The 25241-nt window shown below is 39.4% G+C and overlaps 1 protein-coding gene across 1 annotated transcript in view; it reads left to right on the top strand.

Annotated features, from left to right (window-relative positions):
- KCNK1 (potassium two pore domain channel subfamily K member 1) overlaps window positions 1–23130 on the top strand; it is a 35372-nt gene extending 12242 nt beyond the window's left edge. The window contains exons 2-3 of the mRNA XM_040599150.1: window positions 17245–17640; window positions 20496–23130. Of these exons, the coding sequence (XP_040455084.1) occupies window positions 17245–17640; window positions 20496–20755 (656 nt within the window). The 3' untranslated portion in view covers window positions 20756–23130. The remainder of the gene's footprint in view (window positions 1–17244; window positions 17641–20495) is intronic.
- The last annotated feature ends 2111 nt before the right edge of the window (window positions 23131–25241 follow it).

The following is a 25241-nucleotide window of genomic DNA, read 5'->3' as shown; positions in this document are numbered from 1 at the left end:
TTAGCTCTGTTTTAGCATGCTGGTTGTCTGTCCTTATGCCTAGTAAAATGTTTGCTTACAGTGGTTTAAAACAAAATGGGCTGAGCCCATAGAGAAAAGGATCTTCTTTCTCAGCAGTAACTCTGGGATTAGGTTAGACATTTCATGTAACAACTTGGTGAAAGAGTGGAAAGAATCAAAAATGCACAGCCAAATTAACAACAGATGTAAGAAGGGAGCTGGCAACTTAAGAACATGTTTCTTGTAATGACAATGTATCTGACAGTTGCTGCCTGGCCCTTGTAAAGTAACATTATTTCAAGCAGTATTAAAATGACAGCAAAGCTGAACGAACTTAACAGGATTCCTCATTGTTAATACAGATGCCACCACTGAAATATTTGTCTGGTACACCTTAGGTACATGCATCTCAAGGGGGACTTTTATCTTTTCCTCCTGGGTAACTAGTGTTCTGTGATAAATTGCATCATTTTTGAAACTAGTAAGGAAGTAATGCAGTCAAACCGTTGTGTTTAGTTACTGTAACTAGTTTACAAATTCTGATCGTTGACAATTACAAGAAACTGGATGTGTTCATAGGGCCAGACACTTGCAAAGAAATTCCTCCCTTGAAAAGATGAGTTAAGTATTAATTTACACACTGCTGCCCAGGCTTTTCAATACTAGGCCTTAATTTTGGAATTACCAACAATTTTGCAATCCCCCTCCCTTTGTATTGAGGTCTGAGAGATGCCGCTTGACAGGGTCCCACTTTCCTTAGAAGCACAGGTTGCATCAATCCAGCCCTTCACATGCTGGCCATGGTTTGAAAATGCAAGCACTGGCAAGAGGGTGCTTACCATGCAAAGCCTTGCTATGATTCAGTCTTCAGCCTGGACGTTTAGCGTTTCTGATGTGTGTGCTGCCTTAATGTAATGAGAATTAAGGAAATGGGACTCAGAGTCATTGGTCAGTGTTGACTGACATGGTGCGTCCAGGATTGTGATGGGGCAGATGGAGCATTTTTGGTAAATTGTCGTACTGATTTATGTTTCCTGTTTCATTATATACAGGGCTATCTTATTCTGTCCCTGTGAGGTTAGAATGATCTGTTTTCACTAGGAAAATCATCCTATGGCGTAAGAATTTCCAGAAACATCAAATATCCCACCCAGAGACATTTCTCTAACAAACTGAAGAGAGGTTCGCTGGTTAAAAATAAATTGCCATTAATCTAAGCAGACAGCAAAGCATTTGAAAACCACACAGTATTTAAGTGACTCTGTGTGTATGTTTACACTGCTGGCTAAATGTCTTGTATCTGTAGCTTGCCTTTCTAAATGTTACGTCACTGTTTCTGAATAACTTATTCTAGGTAAGCAAAACCATCTACATTTCATCCTCTTATGAACATCAATAGTATGTGCAACTACAATGCTGGTTTTTTCCCTCTATTTATTGGTAGGACATACAGTTGTGACTATCCTGATTCCAGTGTAACTACTCAAATTTATGGTTCCCACAATTAGTGTTTGCTGTGCAAGATGTCCTAAACATGTGAATGATTTGATAGGACTAGTGTATCTATAAAATTTGCTTATGGTTCAGTAAGCTAGTTCTCACAATAGCTGAAATATTTCCCCATTGGGCCTTGCAAATTAATGTTCTATTTTGGGCATGAAACGGTATATTCAACTAGGTTATATTCAGATGGCAAAGTACTACCAAGCGTCATATTTAGGACTGTGATTTAGAGTTTTAGAATAAGCCATCTGATCTGAAAAAGTATCTCACTTTGGCCCTTATTTAAATATTGGTTTTTAATTTCTCTTAATTATTATTTAACAATAACTTGAAAGTTAGAAATGAATATTTCAGATGCAATATGCAGCATGTAAAAGTGGAGACTAAAGCACCCTGATCTGTGAGGTTTTGTTAGTTGTTTTAGTGATTTTTATTTTTTTTTTTGGTATTTGTGTTGAATTGATTTGCTTCTCTTTTGCTTTATATGCTGTTGAATCCTTCATATTTCTGAGAAATAGCTATTAAAACAGAAGACAGAAATAAGATTTATATTTATGCAAATGTATTATGTCTGATTGATTTACGTATGAAAACTGAAATATCTTGCAAAGATAGGTAAGGACTATGTGTCTTCCTCTGCCAAACAAGGGAGCTGATGATAGTAATTTCCCTGAGTTCCACATGTTAAATCAATAACAGGATTAGAAGCATAAATTCCTATTCCCCTGCTGTATCTAGTAGATAACACTTTCTTCCATGTGAGGTTGCATTTTAATGCAAAGATGCTGCTTACAGATTTGATTTTTTAACTCCACAGCATGAAATGGCCTAATTTTTTAATGTTGTGTGATAATTCCTTACTACCCACAATACAAGTTTCATTCAGTGCTTTCATGTTCTGTTTTTTCTGATGGTGCAATAAAGCAATTTTTGTTTCAAAAGTGAAGGTGAGAAGCATACTAATTTGCAGCTGGTTGTTCCTTTTTATTCCCGGATGGTAGAAAGAACAACTGTGGCTCGTTTCAGTGAAAGAAATGATAACCTAGCAAGATGAGATAGGTATTCTTCACTAATTGGATATGTGATTAAACACTGCAGTTAATGCCACTGCAACACATTCAAAGCTCCTGACGCATCCCAGGGTGCGTTTGGGATGGTAATAGGTGCCAAATTATCAATTTTTAGAAACCTCTTCCCAGTGAACTGCACCAGGCTTCAAGCGGAGTACCATACTGCACAGGTGCAGGGCTCAGCAGCTGCAGCTGGCACATCCCTGTGGTACACCATGCATAAACAAGGTCTTTCAAGTGGTGGAAGGTTGAAGTAATTGATAGAATTTTAAAACCTGTTACAGGAAAACTGGAGGGGATGGGGAAAGGGAAAGTTGCAGTATGAAATGAAACCATGGTTCCAGACCTTTTCTGGAAAGAAGCAGCTACGTTTTCTGCCAGTCTGTTCAGAAAGTGTGTATCCTCTCAGCTTCACTGCCAGTTAGATGCTAAATGTGTCTTAGCTGCTAAAATGAGTTTTTCTGTAGGTGCAGGCTGTCATATCTAAAGACAAAATATGGAAGTATTACTGTTGTGTAAGACATACCAACTTCATGCTGTAGTCAAGGTGAGAGTTTCATCACGCTTTTTACAAAATTACTGTGAGAAATGAGAAGATCGCTATCATGGACAAGCTGCTGGCTAAATCTAGTTGATAATGTTGTTTTCTCTTCCGTGGTGTCTCTGCCAAAACATTGTCCATTTTAAGATTATTTTTTTCCTACTTTGAATATTTCTCCTATGAAGAGCTGCAGAAAGGCTTTTACCCCTTTCAGTACCATGAAGTTGGTGTTGAAGTTCTTATAGAAAAAAATTTAATGAACTTGTTTCTTTGATTGTGTGTTAATCTTGGTGATTTAAAAAATCATAATTGTGGAAATGCTGCTGCACACATGTTGCCAAATGGAACAGGGCAAAAACACTTAACAAAAGACCAGCACAAAACCTTGTCTTGTTTTCTAACATTTCTGCGGGCTACAAGTAAAGCTTTCCTAATAAAGCTCATTTGTATTTCTCATTTATCAAATTTAAGTTTCTCAGGTTTAGAGTTTGTTCTATCGGGAAACATTCATAATAAAGTAGTTTGTTGGTGGTGCTCCTACTTCGATACAGATTTTTGACCATCTGTTGCCTAGCGGGCAAGTAAACCAATAAAGGAATAATTGGAATTTTCCTGGCTGAATTCTCAGAGGAGCCCTCAGGAAGTCTCACCTTGCTATTGGCCTGTTGGTTGGGTTCTATTCAGCAGACTTTTTGTAATATTTTTTTTTGTTCCTTCATTGAGAAATGACTCTGAGATAACAGAGAAAAGAACTGTTGAAACAAGATACAGGTTTCTTTACTTAAGCTAAATCTTTGCTAGAGGCAGATCTAAAGATGTGATGTTCATGTTTTGGATAAATATTTCTAGAAATGTGCTGTTATTGAGAGGTCTGCGGGGGGAAAAATGTCCCCAACACCAGATGGATCCTGGTTTTATTGCAGTTTAACCCTTAGAGGGTCTTAAATCCAGGGTAACACTAAAAGGAACCAATTTCTAGTATAAAGACTAATGTTAAAAAAAAAAAAAAAAAAAGTGCTGTTAACTTTAAGAAAGCAACAAAACAAACCCGAACAGCAAACCCAGAAATGCTTGTATATCTCTTGGCTATCATCTGTGATAGAAGTAAAGCCTGAATGCTTTGCCACAGAGGTTTAGCAGACCTCTGTCTGCTGAAGGCACTCATATTTAGTCTTTGCTGTTGCCTTCAGCACTGTGTGGAGCACATGGAGGGCACAAAGTCTTCAATGGCATGGCACTTCAAAAAAACATGACTGAAGTTGCCAGGGCTTTGTGGGAGCAGAGGTCCAGCCCACACAAACCTCACGTCAGGCTGAACATTTGGCACGTAAGGAGTTTGTCAGCGAACTGTTTGATAGGAGCTGTGTGGCTTACAGCTAGGGTATGAAAAACCTGCTCTTGCAGGGTAAGTGAGAAAAGCTTTGCCGGCTGAGTGTCTGGAGAACGCAAGCTCCTCCTGCAGAGAGCATGTCCTTTCTAAAGGCATGTATACTAGCCCTGGAATGGAGAACGTTCCTCACCTGGAGTCCTGCCACCCTTGTCTCACATATAGTAGGTCCCTCTTTGGTAGTGAGCAATGTGTGCTTTGATGTAGACTTGTTGCTGGAAGCATCTAACAGTTCCCTTGGTTTGATAATGTCTGCTTTACTCATACGTAATGAATCTAGGCAGGATTAGCAATATCCAGTGTCAAGCAGTGGCATGAAAGGATGCTATTGTTTTCCACTTAAAGTTATTATCTTTTGAGTTGTGTTTCTGTATGATACTCTTGTTGAGAAGAGATAGTATTGCACCAAACACTTGCCAGTAATTGCCTCCGATGCGGGAGGGACATACTAATTTCTATACTTACTCTTTGGTTCCTGTGCAGTAGATTCCATCTACTGTAGTGCTGCTCTACTACAACACATCCTTCTACCCTGCAGTATCTATACGGAGTACTTCCTTATAACCTCCACCATACGGATTTTAACTGCTGGTATGGGAATGACTTCGTCATTAGCATCACTGCTAAACAGTTGTAATGTTTTTCACTTCATTAAACAGTAACTACGGGCAACTCCTGTCTAGAATGGCAGTCCCTGTAAATGGTCAGAATGTTAGTGTTTGCTAGCCATCCAGTATGTCCCATTAGACTGTAGTCTTTGCATCTGGCATGCATTGCCTTGTGTGGTGGTGTGAGCAAGACACGGATGAACTTTCTGATGAAAGGAAGCACAGAATATCTGGGTCAGAATCAGAAAATATTAGCATTTGTTTGGTTTGGCCCAGAGTTATATCGTTTCCCTTCAGTTCATGGAGTATCCTGGTATGTTCTCAGGTGACCTGTGGTTCCGGTAGACTCACAGACTATTAATGCTGTCATCGTTCATCTTATTAAGTCGAGGTATTTAAAAGACATGTAGATGTGGCACTTAGGGACATGGTTTATTGGTGGGCTTGGCAGTGCTAGGATAATGGTTGGGCTTGATGATCCTAAAGGTCTTTTCCAACCTGTATGATTCTATGATGGCAATTCAGAAACTATAAGTGAAAGTCCCTCCTACAGAAAATCTGGAGCCTGTTGGAGAAGTGGAAACACTTCAGGCATGGGGAACTGTGCTTTTAAGGCACCCTGGCACAGCCCTGCTGAACATGAGTGCAGGAGTTGATGCTAGAGAAGAACTACTAGCTTCAATTTGAAACTGAAGACAGCTGAAGTCTGCCAGATTTCTTGGCCCTGCCGTAGTGTCTTGGTTCAGATCAAGTGCACTGCTGAAACAAATCTCCAGATCATTCCCACTTTTAGTTGACACTTGTGGAGCAGTTCTGGAGTGTGCAGCCTGGAGTTCTTTTCAATTGAGCAACCTGAAACAGGCGCTCTTGGAGAGCAGTGACACACACCTCTGCTATTGCTGGGCATCTAGTCTTTACAAACGGAGCAGAGGAAATCTGAAGTAAACCCTGGCTTCCCTAAATATGATGATGAATTTAGGTCCATGCTACAAAATATTCCACTCTATGGATACTCATTTACTGTGCTTTAATACTAATGTAAACAAGGTGGCTATACAAGTATTTTTTTTTTTCTCCCCATTTATTTTTTCAGTTGCTATACCTTACATTCCGATAGTCAAAATAATTGTTCTAGGCAGGAATTGGCACATACTTGAGCCTTTAAGTAATATGATCAAATGTTGCCTTTTTTTCTTTTTTCATTACATTCAGATGAGATTTTTAGAATAAGGTCTCAGCTCCTGTTGCAACCAAACTGTTTTCATGTTTAAAGGACTAGTTTTGCTGACAAGCCTAACGACACAAAAATATTTTCTTCATTGTGACATTTTGTAATTTCTCCTACTGTCTCTGTGGGACATGAAGAGTATCAAAAATGATCATGTTTTTTTACATGGAAAATTACCATCTATAAATATATAATTTCCAGGGGTCCCCTTGCACCGACTGCATCTTTTCTCTTGCTTATTGAAATGACAACAGGGTACTTGTTCTGCGTTATGTTTTGTCACTTGAATTTGGTTGAAAAATATTTTCACATGCATTTTTATATTGGTGTTTGTGGATCGTGAGAGCAGCTAACTCACAGGTGGAGCAGAGGAAAGTTACATTTCATCAGTCTTCAAGAATGTGGGTTTTTTCCTAGTTTGAAAAGACATGTCTATATTTTAATCTCTGCATGAGAGAAAATATTTATAATAATTCATATGAAAGTATTTCAGAATTTTAAGAAAGAAATAAAAGGTTGTTTGTGCTTTACTGTCATTTGCTCTGAATATTTAAGGTGACAACAGTTCTTCCTGCTGCGTAATTGGTGCAGAAGGAAAATGGAATTGGAAAGATGTGCCCAGGCCACAACATCAATATTTCCACCTTCTATATCTCATGTGAACAGCAACCTTAATAGATTTCTCCTTGAACTGACAGCTCTTCAGCACTGGTAGCGAGATTGGAACAAAGACAACAACCATCTTAACACATTTCCTAGCTGGAAAGAGAAAGAATATTCCTTGGAGATCATAGAAATGGGTTAATGGTAGACTTGAATGATGTAAGGATTTCCGTGCCATAATTTTGGATTTATAAAATGTTTTTTGGAACTTGGGAGTTCCCAGGTCTGCTAAGCTGTAGAAGGGGACAGCATATATCGCTGGAGAAAATTGTAAGTGCACTTGTAATAGCAAAAAAGATACCGGAGTTCTTGTTATAAACAAATGGTACTGTAATTTTTCAAAAGTTAAGAAAATAAATAGGTACACAACATATGGTTTTGTTCTGATTGTTAAACTCCTCTCAAAAGACCTAATGGACTTTCAATTTTCCTTGCACAATTAATGGCTGAAGAAGAGCCAACAACGTGCCCGGGTGACAAAGAGGGCTAATGGTATCTTGGGCTGCAATTAGAAGTGTAGCTAGCAGGTCAAGGGAGGTGATCCTTCCCATCCACTTAGCACTGGTGAGGCCACACCTGGAGTGCTGGGTCCAGTTCTGAGCTCCCCAGTACAGAAAAGATATGGAGCTACTGGAGAGGGTCTAGCAAAGGGCCACTAAGATGATGAAGGGACTGGAGCATCTCTCCTGTGAGGAGCGGGACGGTTCAGCCTGGAGAAGAGAGGGCTCAGTGGGGAGCTCATCAATGTGTATAAATACTGGAAAGGGCAGGTTAAGTACCGGTGGTGCATGGATGCTCTTGAGCTGCACACTGCCCAGTATCATCTCATTCTTTTTCACCTTTCCATTTGTGTTCACTGGCTGCCTTATATTTTATACTGAAGCTGTACATTTTGAGGGCAAGGAAATATTTTACTCTGTTTTGTTAGCACAATAAGTATGCAGTAACTGAAAAGAATATAAACAGGAGTAATATTAATTGTGGGATATATGAAATACTTTCATACGAGTTTAGTTTTAAATACTTACGCAGTAAGTTCTAAATGCTTATTACATTGATTTTAAAAGAATATATACACAAGTTATTTCTTAAATACCGAATTTTTATTTTTTAGGAGTAATTATTTATTTTATTTCTGTAGAAGTGACTTTACTGCCAGAGTGCCACCCTGTGCATAGGTCCAGGTCAACAAAAGCTTTTGCTGTCTCTTCACGTGGGACTCCCAGAAAAGGCGTGGAGTTTGGGTTTGGCTTATTGCAGGAAAGGGGATAACTTTTCGGAGGGCTAAGAGCATACTCAGTAGGAAATTGGAATCATTACTCCCTCTGCTCCTGGTGTGAGGCATTTGGTTATTTTCTTTATTTATTATTTTTATTTATTTTTAATTAACGGTTGCCATGCTTTCTGAATGCAGATGTCTTGCATGTCAATTTGTAGCTATATCCACTGGCACACCAGTTATTTAGGCTGACCCAGATCATGTTAGTGTGAACAGGAATTAAGCATCTGTGTTTTGCCAGCACTGGTAAAAATCCTTGAGCAGTTTAAACAATACCAAATATAAGTCCATAAACCAAGCTGTTTATATCAATGTATGCACAGAAATAGTATGGAAGTATCCCTTGTCCTGATAAATTTCCCCCCTGTTTCATTCATCAGCATCCCCTTTTTCCAGCATCTGTGGGTGCCACTTCTAGGTTGGTTTCTTTGGGCAAGTGAATGTTGCTTCCCGTGCAGGAGCAGATGCAGCAGACTTTTTATGCTTTGCAATATATAAATGTTCTGACACACAGATGTTCTGGTAGAAATTGGTTTTGAAACTGGCTTTGAACATAGAAGCCAATATATCCATGCCATTGGCTTTGTTCTTGGGTTCAGATGTTGGTGCCAGCCAGCCAAATTATTTCTATAACCTTATTACCTAACTGATAAAGTTCAAAGTCATTTCAGCCTTTCTTGGTGCAGCAGGTGACACTTGTGAGCTGATTATATGAACCTGGTCCTAGCTGGCAGGACAGTGATGCTGAGGAAGTGGCAGTCTTCTAATGGCAGCAAAGGACAATCTCAGAAGGAATTGAAAAAATTATGTACCATAGTAGGTATGTAGTGAACCAGCTTGCAGATACATGATCAGTAGGAAGGTTAGTCTGTTATTACCTTGAAATGCAGACAAAATATGTGAATATCTGTAGTGAAGAAGAGGAGAGAGTCTGAAAGATGGAGGATGTTACAGTTGGTGGAACATGGCCTGGGGAGAAGGGACAGTCAAGTTGGGGCATAGCAGATAAGCTCAAGGAGAACCAAGTGGGGAGTGAGACCAAACAGAAAATTACTTTAACTATGTGTGGGCTGCTCTAATTAGCATACTTGAGCAGAGAGAGCCCCTTACTCACAAAGCCCCCTCCCAACAGAACATGGGTGATGACAAAAAAGAACACTACCTTTAAATGGAGTTGAGGCTCATAAGGACTAGTGAGGATTAAGTATGACTAAATGTAGTTGTAAACAATTGCTCAAGGTGTATAAAGGGGTTTACCATCTGTTAAGAGGGGTGCTAGCTTTGTGGATAACTGCCTAGCACCCATCTCTGCACAAACATGCAATAAATGATATCTCAGTTTTGTGTGTGAGATTGGCTCTTTCCACAGCAGGTGAAGAACTCCATTTGTGAGACAACAGGCGCAGGCAAATCAGTGTGGTGGAATCTTGGTGGGTGTTTTGTTTGTTGTGAGTTTGTGTTTTGGGGGGGTGGTTTGTTTTTGTTTGTGTTTTTTTTTTTTTAAGGGGTCCCTTAACTCTAGAAATTGGCAAAAGAAAACAATTCTATTCAGAGAAGTGGTTAGGCAAGAAATCATTATGGAGAAGATCTAATGCTCATGCTTAATTTGGTTGTTTAAATATATTTTTACCACTTTCATTTTAGTGAGCTATTATTATTGAAGGGAGCTGGAATAGCACCATACTAAATCACCTCAGCTGGAAGCTTAAGTCACCCTTACTGGTGCTGTGTGAGGATGAGCCTGATGAATATTTTCTTTAGTGGCAGAACTGGTTTAAGAGGTTTCTGCCACACCCTTTGTCACCTCCCTAATTACGCCAGTGCAAGTCTTTGATGGCTGCTCCATAAGCTTTTATTAGTGAAATGAACTGGGCTTCAAACAAATCTCCTCCCCCTCCTCCCTTTCTCTCCCTTTTTTTTTTTTTTTTTTTTTTCTCCAAACCCAGGCAATTTCATCAATTCAGTTTACAGCAGCTTTTCCTTCTCCATTGCGCACAAAATCAGTTCCATTAGCTCAACAGAGGAGGTAGCAAAATTAACATCCAAAAGGATTTCCACTGTTCAAAAAATGCCTATGATAGTGGAATTTTTCCTCCTTTCTACCATACCGGGTAGCTTATCTCAGCCTGGCGGGAAATCAAGGTGCTCAGGTTTGTTTAACAAAACTGTGTTGGCTAACTCTTGATTTGTATCCCCTTTTAACATACAGCTATTTTAATGGTATTGCTGTGTCTCAACCCCCTGACTAGGAGTTCTTAAAAGTCTTTTCTAGCAGTTTTGCTACTGTTTCACACATTTTAAGCTATGAACCAGTTTTGCTCTCTGTTCAGTGCTTTACATTCTTTTTTCTATCTGTATTGCAGGGAAGTGTGATGGTGTGCTAAAAGGCTGGTTAGCTACCTGCCTTATCAGCCACCTTTAAAGCTGGTCTCTCCCAGTGCACATCCTATAGAAAAAGCAAAATACCTTTTCTGAAATAATTTCATTCTGAGCAGATGCTTTAGCACGTGTAGATAAGCTGTGTAATATAACAGCTTTTTCTGATTTCTTTCATTCTGTACGGTAGATGACCTTTTGCTGGCAAATGCATGGCCCACTCAGTTGCTGTGCTGTATGTGAATTTCCTAATCAATTATTTCAATCGTAATATTGTGGGTTTGAACTCTGTGCAAGTTTCTGATCACTTTCATTGCTGCTATGCTCTTCCTTGCAATAGGAAAAACTACTGAAGAATTACTTGTGATCTCTTCCATCACATGGATCTACCATCACCTGACACTTCCTTTTTATCTTAGAAGATAATAGACCAGTTATGAAGAAGGATGTGGAAACACAGTGGAAAATGTCAAAGGCTTACAAAAATAAGTGTAGAAATCATGCAATATTATTGATCTTCATCATCATCATATTCCAGTGAGTCATGTTGCGCTTGGAACGAATGAAAGATCCTTGCATAACTTTAATACATAGCTCGAGATTTGCTTCATTTATGGGGGCATTTTGAGATTATGAGCATATGTTAAGAGCTGACCTCTCTTCAGGGACAGTGACTCAAACCAGCAAAGGGATAAGCACATTTATTGTGTTGTGCTGCCCTGTTGGGTTTGCGCATTATGACTCTGCCGTCTGAATGGGTGTGTTGCAGGGACACTGGATGTGCAGAAGACAACCCCTTCCCTGCCCTGAGAAGCTCGGTGGTGCCAAGTAGGGCTGGTGGTGTTGCAACAGGGTCAGGGGCTAAGGGGACCTGAGGGAGCAGTGCTTAACAAAACCTGTGGTAGGAAAGAGGGAGAGGAGCACCTGGTGGGAGAAAACAGACAACACAAAAGCATTGACTGTTTAATTTGTGAAGGGGGAGGAATGAGCTTTAATGCTGTGGATGGTGGTCCCCATCCATAGGACCAGCCCATGAAAGCAATCGTGGACAGCTGGTGTCTTGGGGAGTGTGTACCAGAGGGGCAAGAGATAGAGCCAGTGCTGCAGCCTGCATACACACCTTCCAGGCTTGTCACCATAGCCTGGGAGAGGCTGTCTGGGGAACCTTTCCAAGGGCTGTGGCACTTCTGTTTGCCTATTGCTTGCCTCACCTGATATCAGATCAATTTACAACACGCAAACATCCAACCTTTGGGGCAGCCTCTGGAGACTTCCTTCCAGGCTGAGTTACCACAATACAATTGCAGCACCTCTGCACTCTGGCACTAAATGCTCAGTTCGACGTCCTGAAAGACCTGTAAGGTGGCCACAGTTTCTGACCAGAGAGAAAACCAGTTAATGAACAGGAAGGACTGAACTATGAAGAGACAAAGCAGTGATGATACAGAACTGCTTAGATTGGTTAAAGCAGCATCTGAAAAGGAGAAAACACCCAGTGCCAGCAAGTGCCAGGCTAACACAGGGTGGAAGAGCAATATGAAAAGCTTGTATGCAGTGCTGGGTTTGGCATAGGCTGTTATGAGCTGGATGTTGTTCTAAGCTACCTAGAGACTCTGGAAAACAGAGTGTGATGGTATATAAAAGTGGAGGGAGAAAATATCTTACCTGGAATACAATGACTAATTCTGTGTATTTCTCTACAAAGTGATCTAGCAGGAACAATTAGACACAGATAAGATAGAAGAGTAAATAACTAAAAGAAGCAATTACACAAGAGGGATACAAACCACTGAAAAGCATAAAAAGGTGATGATCAAGCCTTTTTAGAAAGGTATGAGAGCAAAAGACTAACTTGAAAGCAAATTGAAGAGTAGATGTTTTATTGAACGCATAATTGACCTATATAACTCACAGCACTGAGATCAATGTAAAAAAATTTGAGCATTTAAAATGATTTTTAAAAATAAGCACTTTTGTAGACTACGATGACATTCGAAATTACATCAGAAGAGATAAAGACATTTTGTGTATTTATGTAAGCATCTAACAGTAGAAGTCCTCCAAGTCATAAGAGTGAATGACATTTAAAGAAAAAAGAAACCCTTATCTGAACAGAACTGAGACACAACTGTCTACATCTTGTGGGGTTTTGTTCTTTGTATGATCAATCAAATATGGTCTGTCTCAAAACATGAGCTAGATGGAGCATTGATCTTACATAATTTGGTAAATCCTGATCACCTTGCACACATTTTTTTTTTTCCTGTGAGCTTTTTTTGAAGGAATGGTACCTCCAAGGTATGAATAGACAATAGAAGGGATTATACATGAGTAATATTTTTTTTCTCTCTTGTGTTACTTCATCTCTGAGTTTGGGTGGATTATCTCAGGGTTTGGTTTTTCAAAGGTCAGTGCTTTTAAATGGGTGATTGTTGTCTGATATTTGCATTAGACATATGAAAATACGGCATTCAAGAAATCTTGTCTGTCTTCATAATCACTAAGAGAGTTATCAGATACGCTACATAGACAAGTTAATTCTAGTCACCCATAGCAATTCTCCTTGATAGAGTAAAGAGATGTCTTCATAAGTAGCCCCCTTTTTGTGAGCATCCTTTTCTCATAACAAAAAGAATATCTTAGGATTGAAATTGTAACTTATGAACATGGCAGTTTCCACTGAAGAAGGCAAATCAACATACATTTTATTATCCATTATTTATGTAGAACTAGCGTGTGCTAGGCACTTTATAGAGGGATTATAGGAGGGAATTTCCCTGAAGAGGTTACAGCACAAAGAAGCTACAAACAGGTGCAAGCGCAGAGATGGGAGGCAATAGAGTACAAGTGTCTGAAAGCAGACATGGAGTATCTTCTACCTCAGATCTGTAATTGCCTGTCTTTTAATGTATGGCTGTTGGGGTGGGGTTTTTAATGACTTTTGTACAGTGATAACTAGGATTATATGCATAGTTAGGAAAAGTCACATAAAAGCAATTTCATACTGGGGAAAAACACAAATCCTTTTCTTTTCCACTTGCCGTAGCCTCATAAATTGTGAGTGTTTTAGCTCAAGTTTCTCAATATAATGATTCCCAGGCAGTGACTGTATCCTGAGTAGCAAGCAAACACTGATCACCCATCCATTGCTTTTGGAAGACATCATCCTCTTACTGCTGCTGGTTGAGTGGAATGCATATTCTAACCTCAGTCTGAAACTGCTCTTTAGGGTTATAATTCCTGTAATTGTTAGCAGTTGAGGAGCAGATACAGAAATCCCCTCGGCTATACCTTAAAGGATGTGACAATCTCACCAGAATGGCAGAGCAGACCTTAGAAGGTAGCATCTGCTTCAGGCACCTCAACTAATTTGTGAAATGGGGAAAGAACTTTCCTGTAGTAAAGTCTTTCTCATTCTACACTTTACTTTGAGTCTGGGTGCATATTATGTAGCACCTGGAAGGATAATGTCTGTCCTTCAGAAGGAATTATGAGAGAAGTATTGGAGAGGTAACAGAACCCTTCCTCACCAAGAAATGAGATGATTGCTGTCTGGGTCAGCACAGAGACTGGAATTAAATCACCATCAACCTGCTCTGTGCGTGATGAACTGACAAATATGTTGGAGATTTAGGGGTTTTTTTGTATGCAAGATACAGATATTTGGAATCCAAATTAATGAAAGCTTGGATTAATTGTACAGTGCAAACATATATTAATTTAGGAACCTGGAGCTTGCAAGGGGCTTTCTATGTCTGCAAGCTCAATTTCTACTTGTAATGTATAGCCTCATGATATTGCACCAAAAATAAAGTTACCAAGCTTCACTAGGCTCCATTTTAAACGTAACTGGGTTCTTTCCCCAGTACTAAAAGTGGATGGCTGCTCCAAAAATATTCTCTAAAGTTTAAAAACCTTTTTCTAATTTCTAGACTAAATTTATTCATGTTACATCAAAGCTATTTGTTTGTGTGGCGATATTATTCTTCATTTAAAGCATTTATTTTCCCTTGATGGTACTTGTATGCTGATGTATTAACAGGGAGATGCTGTATCACTTTTCAGCCTCCATTGAGCAGTGCTGAGGAAGCCAACCACTTTTATCTTCCTCTCATAAAATAGTCTCTGTTCCCTTGATCGTTTCAGTAACATTTCTCTGATTTTCTTCTAGCATGAATTCATTTTTTAAGTGTAGATATACAGAATGAGGTAATTAGTCCAAATGAGGTCTGATCTGTGTCTTACTCAAGTAACACACCTCTAGTTCTGCTTTACTGAAGGCACCTTGATGTGATGGAACGACGCAATTGCCTTTTTTGTGTTTGTGTCACATGGGTCAGTTCTGGATGCCCTATGATCTTCTCCAAACACACATCTTTCTTCTCTTCCAAACTTTGAGTTGATTGTCACAAAATGCTTTCAGAAAAACTAAGCAGCTGGGGCTGGTCATCATATGATGTGAGATAGGGAAAGATAACAGAGTAGGAGAAAATGGGTAGTTGTTGAAGCAGGAGAATATCACAAGGGTTGTTCCTTGAAGGCCTCTGTTGGAGCTTGTAGTGTTCAACATGTTCATAAATGACCTGGAAGAGGGAGGTAAAAAAGTTTAGCAAAGACACAAAATTATTTAAGGCAGTAAGGAGGATGCAAGAGCCACAGGGCAGCTGCACAATAAAATGGCATGTTGAAATGAGTGTGGATAAAATGTGAAGTCATGCTCACTGCAAAACCAGTCATAGTTTTGCATATGAAGTGATGGGATCTGCATTGGTGGCTCTCTGGATACCTCTGAGGGGCAAGATTCTGGGGGTTTGATAGACAGGGCCAAGAAAGCGTCAGTTCAGTGGCAGTCAGAAATGCCAGTCACATGTCCAGCTTTTTTAGGAATGAAGTAGGACACAAGGTGAGAAACCTCTGCAAGCTTCATAAATCTGATTCAGCTGTGTCTGCTGTGCTCTGTGCAGTTACGGTCTGTTATCTTAGAGCAAATAAAGCAAACAGAAGGTGAGCAAGAAAAAAAGCCATTAATTAATACCATTTTCTGGAGTTCAAAAGGCTGAGCTTTGGTAAATTATTCATAGTGTCATTAAAATTCAAAAATAACTGAAGTTTCCTATAGGGTTAGCTAACATAGAGAAACTACACCTCGTGTTTCTTCTCTAAGACATTGTACGTTGTAATGGTAAGATGTTTTGCCTGCCTTTCATCGTCTGGAGGTGTCTCTATGCATCTTAAATAAAAGAAACATTTCCTTTTCTTACTCTGCTGGAAAACTTAAGAGCAATGTTTTTACTGTTAAATTCATTATGGCAGAGGGGAGATCTCTGGTGTTCATATAAAACTTGCAGGGGCTGGTAGAGCAGGGGAGCAGGCAGGGGGTTCCCAGGAGCCCTCAGGGTATGTCTGCCCAGCCCAGTGTTGCACCGGGCAAGCTGGGCAAGTGCAGAGTGAGCCCAGTGCAGAGATCAGAACCAGCATAACCCTGTATGCACTGGGCTCTGCCTGGGCTCCTCAAGATAGCTAGCTGCAGCAGCTCTGGAAAATGCCTTGTACAGCACTAACGTAACCTGAATGAGCTGGCAGATTTGGGGCTGCAGAATTACTAGGGTCTGTCTGCACTTGCTTGGTTTGGTATCGCCTTAGATTGCCCGAACTAAATTTCAAGAGATTTCCTCTTCCTTGCGGCAGTGAAAACAAAATGCTCATTTTTTGGTTGGCAAACAGAAGAAAGCATTCCTGGTTTATGCTGGATTTACTGTTCTGTGCCTATGATTTATGTTTGGAACCAGGCTGTCTGGCGGAGTGTGCTTTGGCAGCGTAGCTGCTTGCGCTGGGTACCAGTGTAATTGCACACGTTTGTGGAATTTAGATTGCTGGCCGTGATCAGCCTTACACCAGCGGGTGCATTCCTGCACTCCGCGCTTATCGCTGTTGATAACTTCTAGCGTTATCTGCCTAGGCAAAAATCCAGCCACGGTGGTTAGATTCCAGGACTTTTGCTGTGAAAATGTTTGATCTGCTTTTAGATATCCTCTGATGGATTATCATCTAAACAACTTGCGGAAGCATGGAAGTATATAGCATGGAATGCTGATGATAATTACAATACTTCTGTGTAATTAAAATGATTTTCACAGAAGGTCTTGGAGTGTGTTACAAGTAGATATAGTAGCATTTTTCTGAAGTGTGGATTATTGCACTTGACAAGGCAGGTAAAGGAAGTTACCTCACTTTTTAAATCTGAACAAATAATTCAGCAGGAAAACCCAGCATAAAACAGAGATTTCCTGGCATAGGTTTCCCACTCCTGACTAGGCATTACTTCCTTCTCCAAAAAAAGCATTTATACAGTTACATTTACAATTTTGAAATATTTTTTCAAAATATTTACTTGCTTATTGCTAGTACTTAGGCTTTGTTTGCCTGCTTAAAACCGACCTTTCAACAGCGTTTTTCAAGAATAGCAGAATTCAGAATTAGCAATAGTGAAGCATTTACTTTTTTTTTCTTCATACAACATAGCCAATATCAAATTGATACATGGGCTCTCAGCTTTAGCTTAACCTATGCCTCCTCTGCTTTATTCCAGGTTATGGACACACAGTGCCTTTATCTGATGGAGGAAAGGCCTTCTGCATCATCTACTCAGTCATTGGGATCCCATTTACACTGCTTTTCCTGACAGCAGTGGTACAGCGCATCATTGTATATGTCACCAGGCGGCCTGTGCTGTATTTCCACATTCGCTGGGGCTTCTCCAAGCAGGTTGTTGCAATCATCCATGCTATAGTCCTTGGGTTCATCACTGTCTCATGCTTCTTCTTAATCCCAGCAGCAATATTCTCTGTTTTGGAAGATGACTGGAATTTTTTGGAATCTTTTTACTTTTGTTTCATTTCGCTGAGCACCATTGGCCTCGGAGACTATGTGCCAGGAGAAGGCTACAATCAAAAATTCAGAGAGCTGTATAAAATTGGGATTACATGTAAGTTTCAAACTAACCAGCTAAATAAAAGACATTTTATAAAAAAATAAGAAAAAAGAACCACACCAAAAGAAAACCCCAAAAAACAGACTTTCCCTCTGCATTTTGTGGATGGTGATTGTTTTGTGAGGTGTTGGCTAGCAAACTGAGCATTGTAGGTAGCTGTACAAAGAGGAAACCTTTAAATAAAGTCAGTTTTCTCAGTTAAGAAAGAAAAACCTAAAACCAAAATTCCATTGTGCTAGTACATAGCTACTTACTCTTATTAATAGTAGAAAAAAATGCTCACATTACTGTTCTGGAAATGGTTATGAGCATCTTGGGCTAAGATTTCAGTGCATCAAAGAGCCAGGAGGATGGTCCTTGTAACCTAAAATCACCTCATAAGGGGAGATGACTGGCGGGCAAAGGCGAATCAAGGAGCAATGGGAAATGAGACAGAAGAGTGAAGTTTCTGACTTCACCGTTGTAACAGATGGGAGCTGAAGCTGGCAGTGGTACATACCGGCTGTCAAAGAGACAAGTAGACTGAGATGATAGCAAAGCAAGACCACGAATGTTTAAATTTAATTGTTTCATTATGTTTGACACAGAAGAGGCGATCAAACTTTGTGTTGGCATTCTGAATGAATGTATTCCAAGGGCAATATTCTCCAGTGACAGTGTTTTGAAGCATCCTGGTTTCTGATAGGGCTTTAGTCTGCACAGGTCATCAGACACACCAGATAAACGATCTAAATGGCCAAAACAAACCTTTCCTGTCAGGTCCATTTTTTTAGGCTGGTATGTGTTTATCTGTACTCCTGTGCATGATCCAGCAATCTTAATGTAGGCAAAGGGTCCACTAACTTGCTTTTGTGTTTCACCTGAAGAAAGACTGGGCCTTAAATTTTCATTCCTTGAAGCAGGGCATGAACTAGCCAGCAGAACACTTAATTTTATTCTCCTGCCAGGCCTGTTGTCATTGCAGACTTTACCACTCTACCCGTCGTGTTTATTTTACCAGCAGTAGCTTTTAATTATTACTCTGCTGATCTGCAGAGTTGACTTGGGGATGCTAAATGGTGAAGTGAATGGAGAAAGTGATGCCTAGTAAAGGCCTTGTAAAAATTCTAGCTGTCCTGAAAACTCAAAATCAGAAGAAAACATTATGGCTCAGATTATCCTTTTTCAAACTTTAGAACACTTAGGAAGTTGCTGAAAATACTAAAAGGAAAAAGTAGCTTTTAGGCAAAGTTATGACTCTAGAATATTTAATTTCAGTAGTTTTTAAGGTCATAACTTTTAAAATATTATTATTTTTTCTTCATGTGAACAATTCAAGGAACCAAACAGGATGTATAAAATGCTTTCTCTTGCTGAACCTAAATTTTCTTCAAGAAAAGTTTTGGAGTTCTACATCAGAAAATACAGGAGTGCTACAGGCTTTTCAAGGATTTCTAGGAGAACACAAGTCCTTTTCTAAATCAAGAGCTGATCAGCTGACTGAGTTTGAGATAATTACAAAATTCGCAGTGCAGATTTACAGATGTCTTTTAGTTGGCATAGCTTTGTCACTTCTTCCTTGTGTTAATGCATAGCTCCCATTTGATGTCATGAGGTGAAGCTTAAAAACAATTCATAAATTTTAGCTGTAGTGCTGTTTTAGATCAGTACATGATATTGCAAGATTGATTTAATGGTACTCCTGGAAGGAGGAGGAGTGTGTTATTGCCAGCGAATGATCTGTAACTACAGGTGAAATATTTATGCCTTTAGGTAACAGAACAGTGACCATATGTAGATTATAATAATTAATCTGTGCTGGTCTTTCAGCACATTTAATGTTCAGCCTTCGGATAAGCATGTTGTACTAATAATTACATGCTTAGCTTGTACTTGAAATCATAAAACATTCAAGTAGTCATGCTCTTCATTAAATTGTAATGATCAGTAGAAGGGGTCTGATGAAACATTGTGATTAAGAAATGCTCACTTTTAACACCTTCCCTCAAATTCTAGATGCATATGTTTGGATAGGGGGAAGAAAAAAAAAAAAAAGCAGTAGGCTGTTAAACATGCAAAACTCCATTTCCAAAAGTCTCAGTCTATAAGAGCTGACTAATACCTTTTAAAAAGTCAGTATACCACCAAAGTCATCAGTAATATCATTTGAGTAATGTTTCCAGGTTTGGATAGTTTATGTATGTTGGTAAAGCATTGCAAATAATCTTCAGCGTGTCATCAGACAACTTTGTCAGGTTTTTAAAATACCAGCAGTAATTTTACAGTAATTTTTTATTTTGTTGGGTTTGTACATATTTCTAGCTGCTTTGTTTTCCACTCATTGCAGGGTGTCAGATATCTTGTTACAACTTTAAAGGAAAATAATTCAAAAGTTTTCATGAAATCTTAAGTGGTGTCCTGCTAAACTGGCACAAACAACAAATAACCATAATTAGCAGCCATATTTTTACTTCTATTTGTAACATGTAGGAATATTAAAGGGGAAAAAAAATCTTTTGAAGAGCACTTAATCAGGAAGGTTGTAAGTAAGTGGGGGAGCATGGATATAGTAAATTTTAGTATTCCGTTTCATTAAGACCTTTACATATTTTTCTCTTATACATTTGTAACAATTAAAGCCCCTAGAGGGTCTTGTTGATTGTAGAATGTAAAAGGAAGAAAAGGACTGGACAGTCCGAAGTGGGTTACAGAGTTCTGAAACTGCGTCATAAAGAAAATTAACATACAGTTCAGAGGTGTTGGGTGGGAAAAGTTACAGAGTTAAAATTGTTCCAACTACACTTAATTTGCTAATAATTAAAATACTTTGGGTTTGGTGTTTTGTTTTGGTTTTTTTTTTTTGCACCTAGGTTATCTGTTGCTGGGCCTTATCGCAATGTTGGTGGTTCTGGAGACTTTCTGTGAACTCCATGAGCTCAAAAAGTTTAGGAAGTTGTTTTATGTGAAGAAGGACAAGGAAGAGGACCAAGTGCATATTATGGAACATGACCAGCTCTCCTTCTCTTCCATCTCAGACCAAGCAGCTTCCATGAAGGACGATCAGAAGGCAAACGAACCTTTTGTGACTTCCCAGTCCCCAACTTCCAATGACAGCTCTCTAAACAATTAATACAGGCGTATCCATACCGTTGTTTTGGTGCATTTATGCTACTTACCATAAGAAGTAGAATGCCCCCCTCCCCCCTTTTTTTTTTTTCCTAAAAATATAAAAGCTGGAAGACTGTGCTACTTTGACAAAGATTCATGGCTTCTGATATAGAAAAGACTTCTGGGGAAAAATGTGGGAGCCACCCTGGGAACAGGGAAAAAACAATGTAGGATGTGGCTGGGAACATGAAGCCCTTTTGCTCGAGGGATAAGGAGTTAGGTGTACCACTTTCAGAGGTGCCAGAGGGAAAGGCTTGCACAAGCAGCTTCATCCAACATGGTTAGGTAGGCCTTCACTGACATCCAACTCGTTTAGTTGCACACCGCATCTTATGGCTGGGTGACACAGCAGATTTTGGGATGTGCACTTTTGATTGTCAGAAATGTAGTCACATATTTAATCCAAACACACCAAATATCTTAATCTGGAAAACATTTCCAGAGCAATATCTATAGGTATGCTGGAGGAGAGAGTATCTAAATCATCCCTCTATTACCCAGTAACTTGTAAGTGCAAATAATGATTCTAGGAATTAAAAAGCAAGGCTCCAGTCACTCCTTTGCCCATGCCATTTACATTTGTATTTCCTATTTCCTTAAAAGGTCCCCTAATAACAAGAAAAATGTTGTCCTGAAGAGAGTGTGCCTTGAGTCTTCCATGCTGTTTGTATGAAATACTTTTGTAACCTCGAGAGATAGCAAGACCAATTCAAAGTGCTGAGTGAGATGGGATTGTAGGCAAGGGAGACAGCTGCATTTCAGTCCTCTGCCCTCTGGAATGGGCAGCAGGGTTTTTTGGCTATGTGGAATGGAAGGAAAAAGAGTAAGCATACGGCACAATCGGCATAGTCATGTGCTTATGGCATTCTCCTAGTAGATGGCTGAAGTCTGTTCAGTAGAAGGACTCGATGCTGTTCCTTCCACAGTCCAACCCTGTGTATGCCCTCTGCTGAGCAGGTATGTGAGCGGAGGACTGGAAATAGTGTCACGTTTGACCATAGCCCCCTTTTTTTTTTTTTGCTTTTCTAACTAGTACTCAGAGCACTTTGGAGGAGAAGGGAATGTTTCAGGGCAAAACAATTTTTCAGTTTTTCATATGGCAAGAAAAAAGGAAAAATGTCACATTTGGTTCAGATGGAACCGAAATTTTTTCCCCTTGGGAAAAGTCACTACAAAGTCAAGATCTTGCTCAACTTCTGAAGCTGGAACCTCTTTGGCTGTAACAGGAGAGGTGTTTTAGTCCAGCTACCAGTCACTGTGCTGAATGCAGGGACCTTAGAGTGAATTTCAGTGAGCAGGAGGTGAGACTTAAGTGGTTGTAGTACTCTCTCTTCTGGCCTTAAGAATCTACGATATGGGAATCATGATAATGCTTTGCAATGAATAAAAGATCTGGAGCACAAATAGCCATATTAGGACAGCCTCCCACATAGGACTAGTGTAGAGGAGAGCCTTTTCCCTGCAGTGCAAGCATGCCAGATTGCCTGTAATTTGGCTTTTAGTGTATAGAGCTGAATAATATTTTACTGTAAAAGAAAAAAGATGCAGTGTGTCTAGATTTAGCGCACATGGGAAAAATACTTGAAAGTAAATAACCCAAAATATACTGTGTTTGAGCTTAATTATAGCTAGTGTCAAACAGGTTTTATATCTTTACTGGAAAAACTTACTTTAGGGTTAAATCAGCTGAAAATCTTCAATTAAAATTTATATTTATAGAAAACCAGAGCTAAAGGTTTTGGTTGTTTTGGGTTTTATAGATCAGGTGAGAGCATACTGCGTTTGCATGTTCCCAGGAAAGTGGCTATTTTTATACTGCTTAAGTTAACACAGTTCTATTTATAATGAATGTTAACCAATATATATGTACATATATACATAAATATATTTATATACTGTACATATACCATAAATCACCAGAGTTTAACAGATTTAAGAATGGCATTTTAGATAATTTTTTTCGCTATGCTTCTCTTTATACACTCAGTTATCGAAAACTATCGCATTAAAATGACGCTGACATAAAACAATGAGTACTGTACTACAAGAAACATTTATACTGTTTTTTTCAGTGGAATTTTATTGATTGTTTTCAGTACCTTAAAATTCAAGATTTCTTTTAATTTCAGTGTAACATTAAGCTCTAAAGGACATGCACAGATGCTAAATGATATACAAAGTTAACTTTGCAGCGTGTACACAATTGCAAAATGTAGACACGTGAAATGAAAGCACAGAATTCAAAGCAGAAGCGATAAACTAAGCAGTATGCTGTGATGTGGGTGAGTATTTGTTATTTTAAACTTAAATAAAAAGTCTGGCTTTTGCCTGCCTGCACTACGAAGTGGGGAGTATTTTCTTTAGCAGTGTGTGTGCATGCACATACTGTGTAAAACTCTTGTCTGCGCTTGTCAAGATCATACACCCTTTAATTAGCCTTCCTCAACTCAAGAAGGGACCGTTAATGCCAGAGTATGTGAGTGTGGTACCTAACTTTGATAATAATTGTAGCTTAGTATTGTTTTGATTATTCCTATAGAAAAAAAAGCATTCCAAAATGTGTGTGTTCCAGGTGCTGACTGATTATAGCGAGTAACAAATAGTGGCAGAACATTTATCTTGTCTTGATAATCTAACTACAATATTTGAGGAAATCCAAAAAACTGTCATGGCAGATTATCCATACCACTGATGCAAATAATGGCTTTAATTTGCTGCAGCTTTTACATCTTCATGTGAAGCCAATGCACAAGATAAGAGTAGTTAAAACTGGAATCCAAATTAGAAGGAGAAAGATTATTGTGCAAGAACGTTAGTATAAAGTGCCTATCTTTCCTAGAGGCAAACTGCGAAGTGGGTGCATGCAAACCCAGATGGAGAGCATGGGTCATAAAAAAATAGTGCTGAAACAAAAGTTACAAGAGGGAGTTAGAAATGTGAGCAAATTACTTGTACACAGAAGAGAATCGCTTGGGTCCTGTCCTCACTCTCTGTCTTCAATTGATCGAGGCATATATCCCATTATTAGCTTTATTCCCGTGCTACAGCTGACATTTGCCATCTTCTCTTTGTCTTTCAGTCATTAAATATAAATGTGGTTTACTATTATTTCAAAGGAAAGAACTGGTGGGCTATTCAGTTGTGTTGGGGGAAAGAAAATCGAAGAACCCACTTGAGTTTTGATCTTGGAACTGAATGTCAGCCACATTTGTCCCTTTGAGAGCATCTCCTCTTCCCTGAGAGCTTGTTCCCAAGGTTCACCAATGGCATCTGGTGTGGCTGAACATAAGAGTTGCTGAAGGTTGAAATGAGTAATTTTCAAAGTAGGCAACTTCAGAGACTTGAGTGGTTTGCAGCTTTAATGCCAGCACTACAAAAGCTGTTTAGGGTGTTTATCTCAGAGTAATTGCATAAGAGCAGCAGTTCTGGATTATATCAAGTGTGTCCAGTCCGGTATTTTATTTCTGGCGATGGCCAAGAGCAGACATGTGAGCTTATGTAAGGAGAGGGCTAGCATGTAGCAACAGTTCTGCAAAATATTCTTCCAGCTCCCAGCAATGTGCAGCTTGTATCGATGATAATGTCTAGGAGGTATGGAAAGTCAGCGTAGGTGTGACACGTAGATGATGTGCTACTCTGATGCACCTGCTTTCTGTGTTGGTTGGTATGAGACTGTCCCTCACAGAATCAAATTAAGATTACCTGTTTCCCACAAAGCAGTTTCAAGTGCTTTGCAGTGAGCAGGTGGGGTAGCACTAACACTGCATGAGATGATCTTTTGAAAAAGGGAAGAAAGAAAGGGGAAGGCTTTTTACGTGCCGTTACTTGGACATTGCTGTCGTCTTGGTAGGTAGAAATGTACAGAGAACCTCTTTGCCAATGCTAGATCTTGCAGCTCCACCTTACCATTTGCTTTCTTAATAGTAGTCAGAAATGTACAAGATGAGCCATGAGCTGCTGAAAACATCACTGCCCTAATGTTACTACGTTATTACTCATTTTCTAGATTCTGCTTTCTACCGAAGCAAAATAAACTGGAAGCAGTGCTCTTCTACCTACGCACTGGTACAAAAGAATAGGGTTTCTCTTCTCTGCGCTGCTAATTGTCATTATTGTAGTGTGTATCAAGGTAGCCAAAACAAGTGTGTATCTTCATGTTGCTTGTTTCAAACAGAAACGGTAACTTTTGAAATCATGGTGACTAGCTCTGCAAATTCACATGCTCACTAATGCATATTAGGCACTTGATGTGTGTCATTTTTAATGCCTACGGAGTTAGTCTCATCACTTCCTAAGTTACCATTCTACTTGCTTTTTATCATGGATTTCTCGTCCCAATTATCTTCAAAGGTCATCGTGTTGCCACTGATTATGAGTGCTGGGATGCAGTTATTTTGCTGGTGATGATGCACGTTTGTCAGAGCTGTTGCCTCAGCTGACAACAGGAC

Source organism: Falco naumanni, chromosome 6 (assembly GCF_017639655.2).
Source record: "Falco naumanni isolate bFalNau1 chromosome 6, bFalNau1.pat, whole genome shotgun sequence".
NCBI classification, from domain to species: domain Eukaryota; kingdom Metazoa; phylum Chordata; class Aves; order Falconiformes; family Falconidae; genus Falco; species Falco naumanni.
The sequence above is the reverse complement of the archived record's forward strand: the minus strand, read 5'-3'. Positions and strand labels throughout refer to the sequence as shown.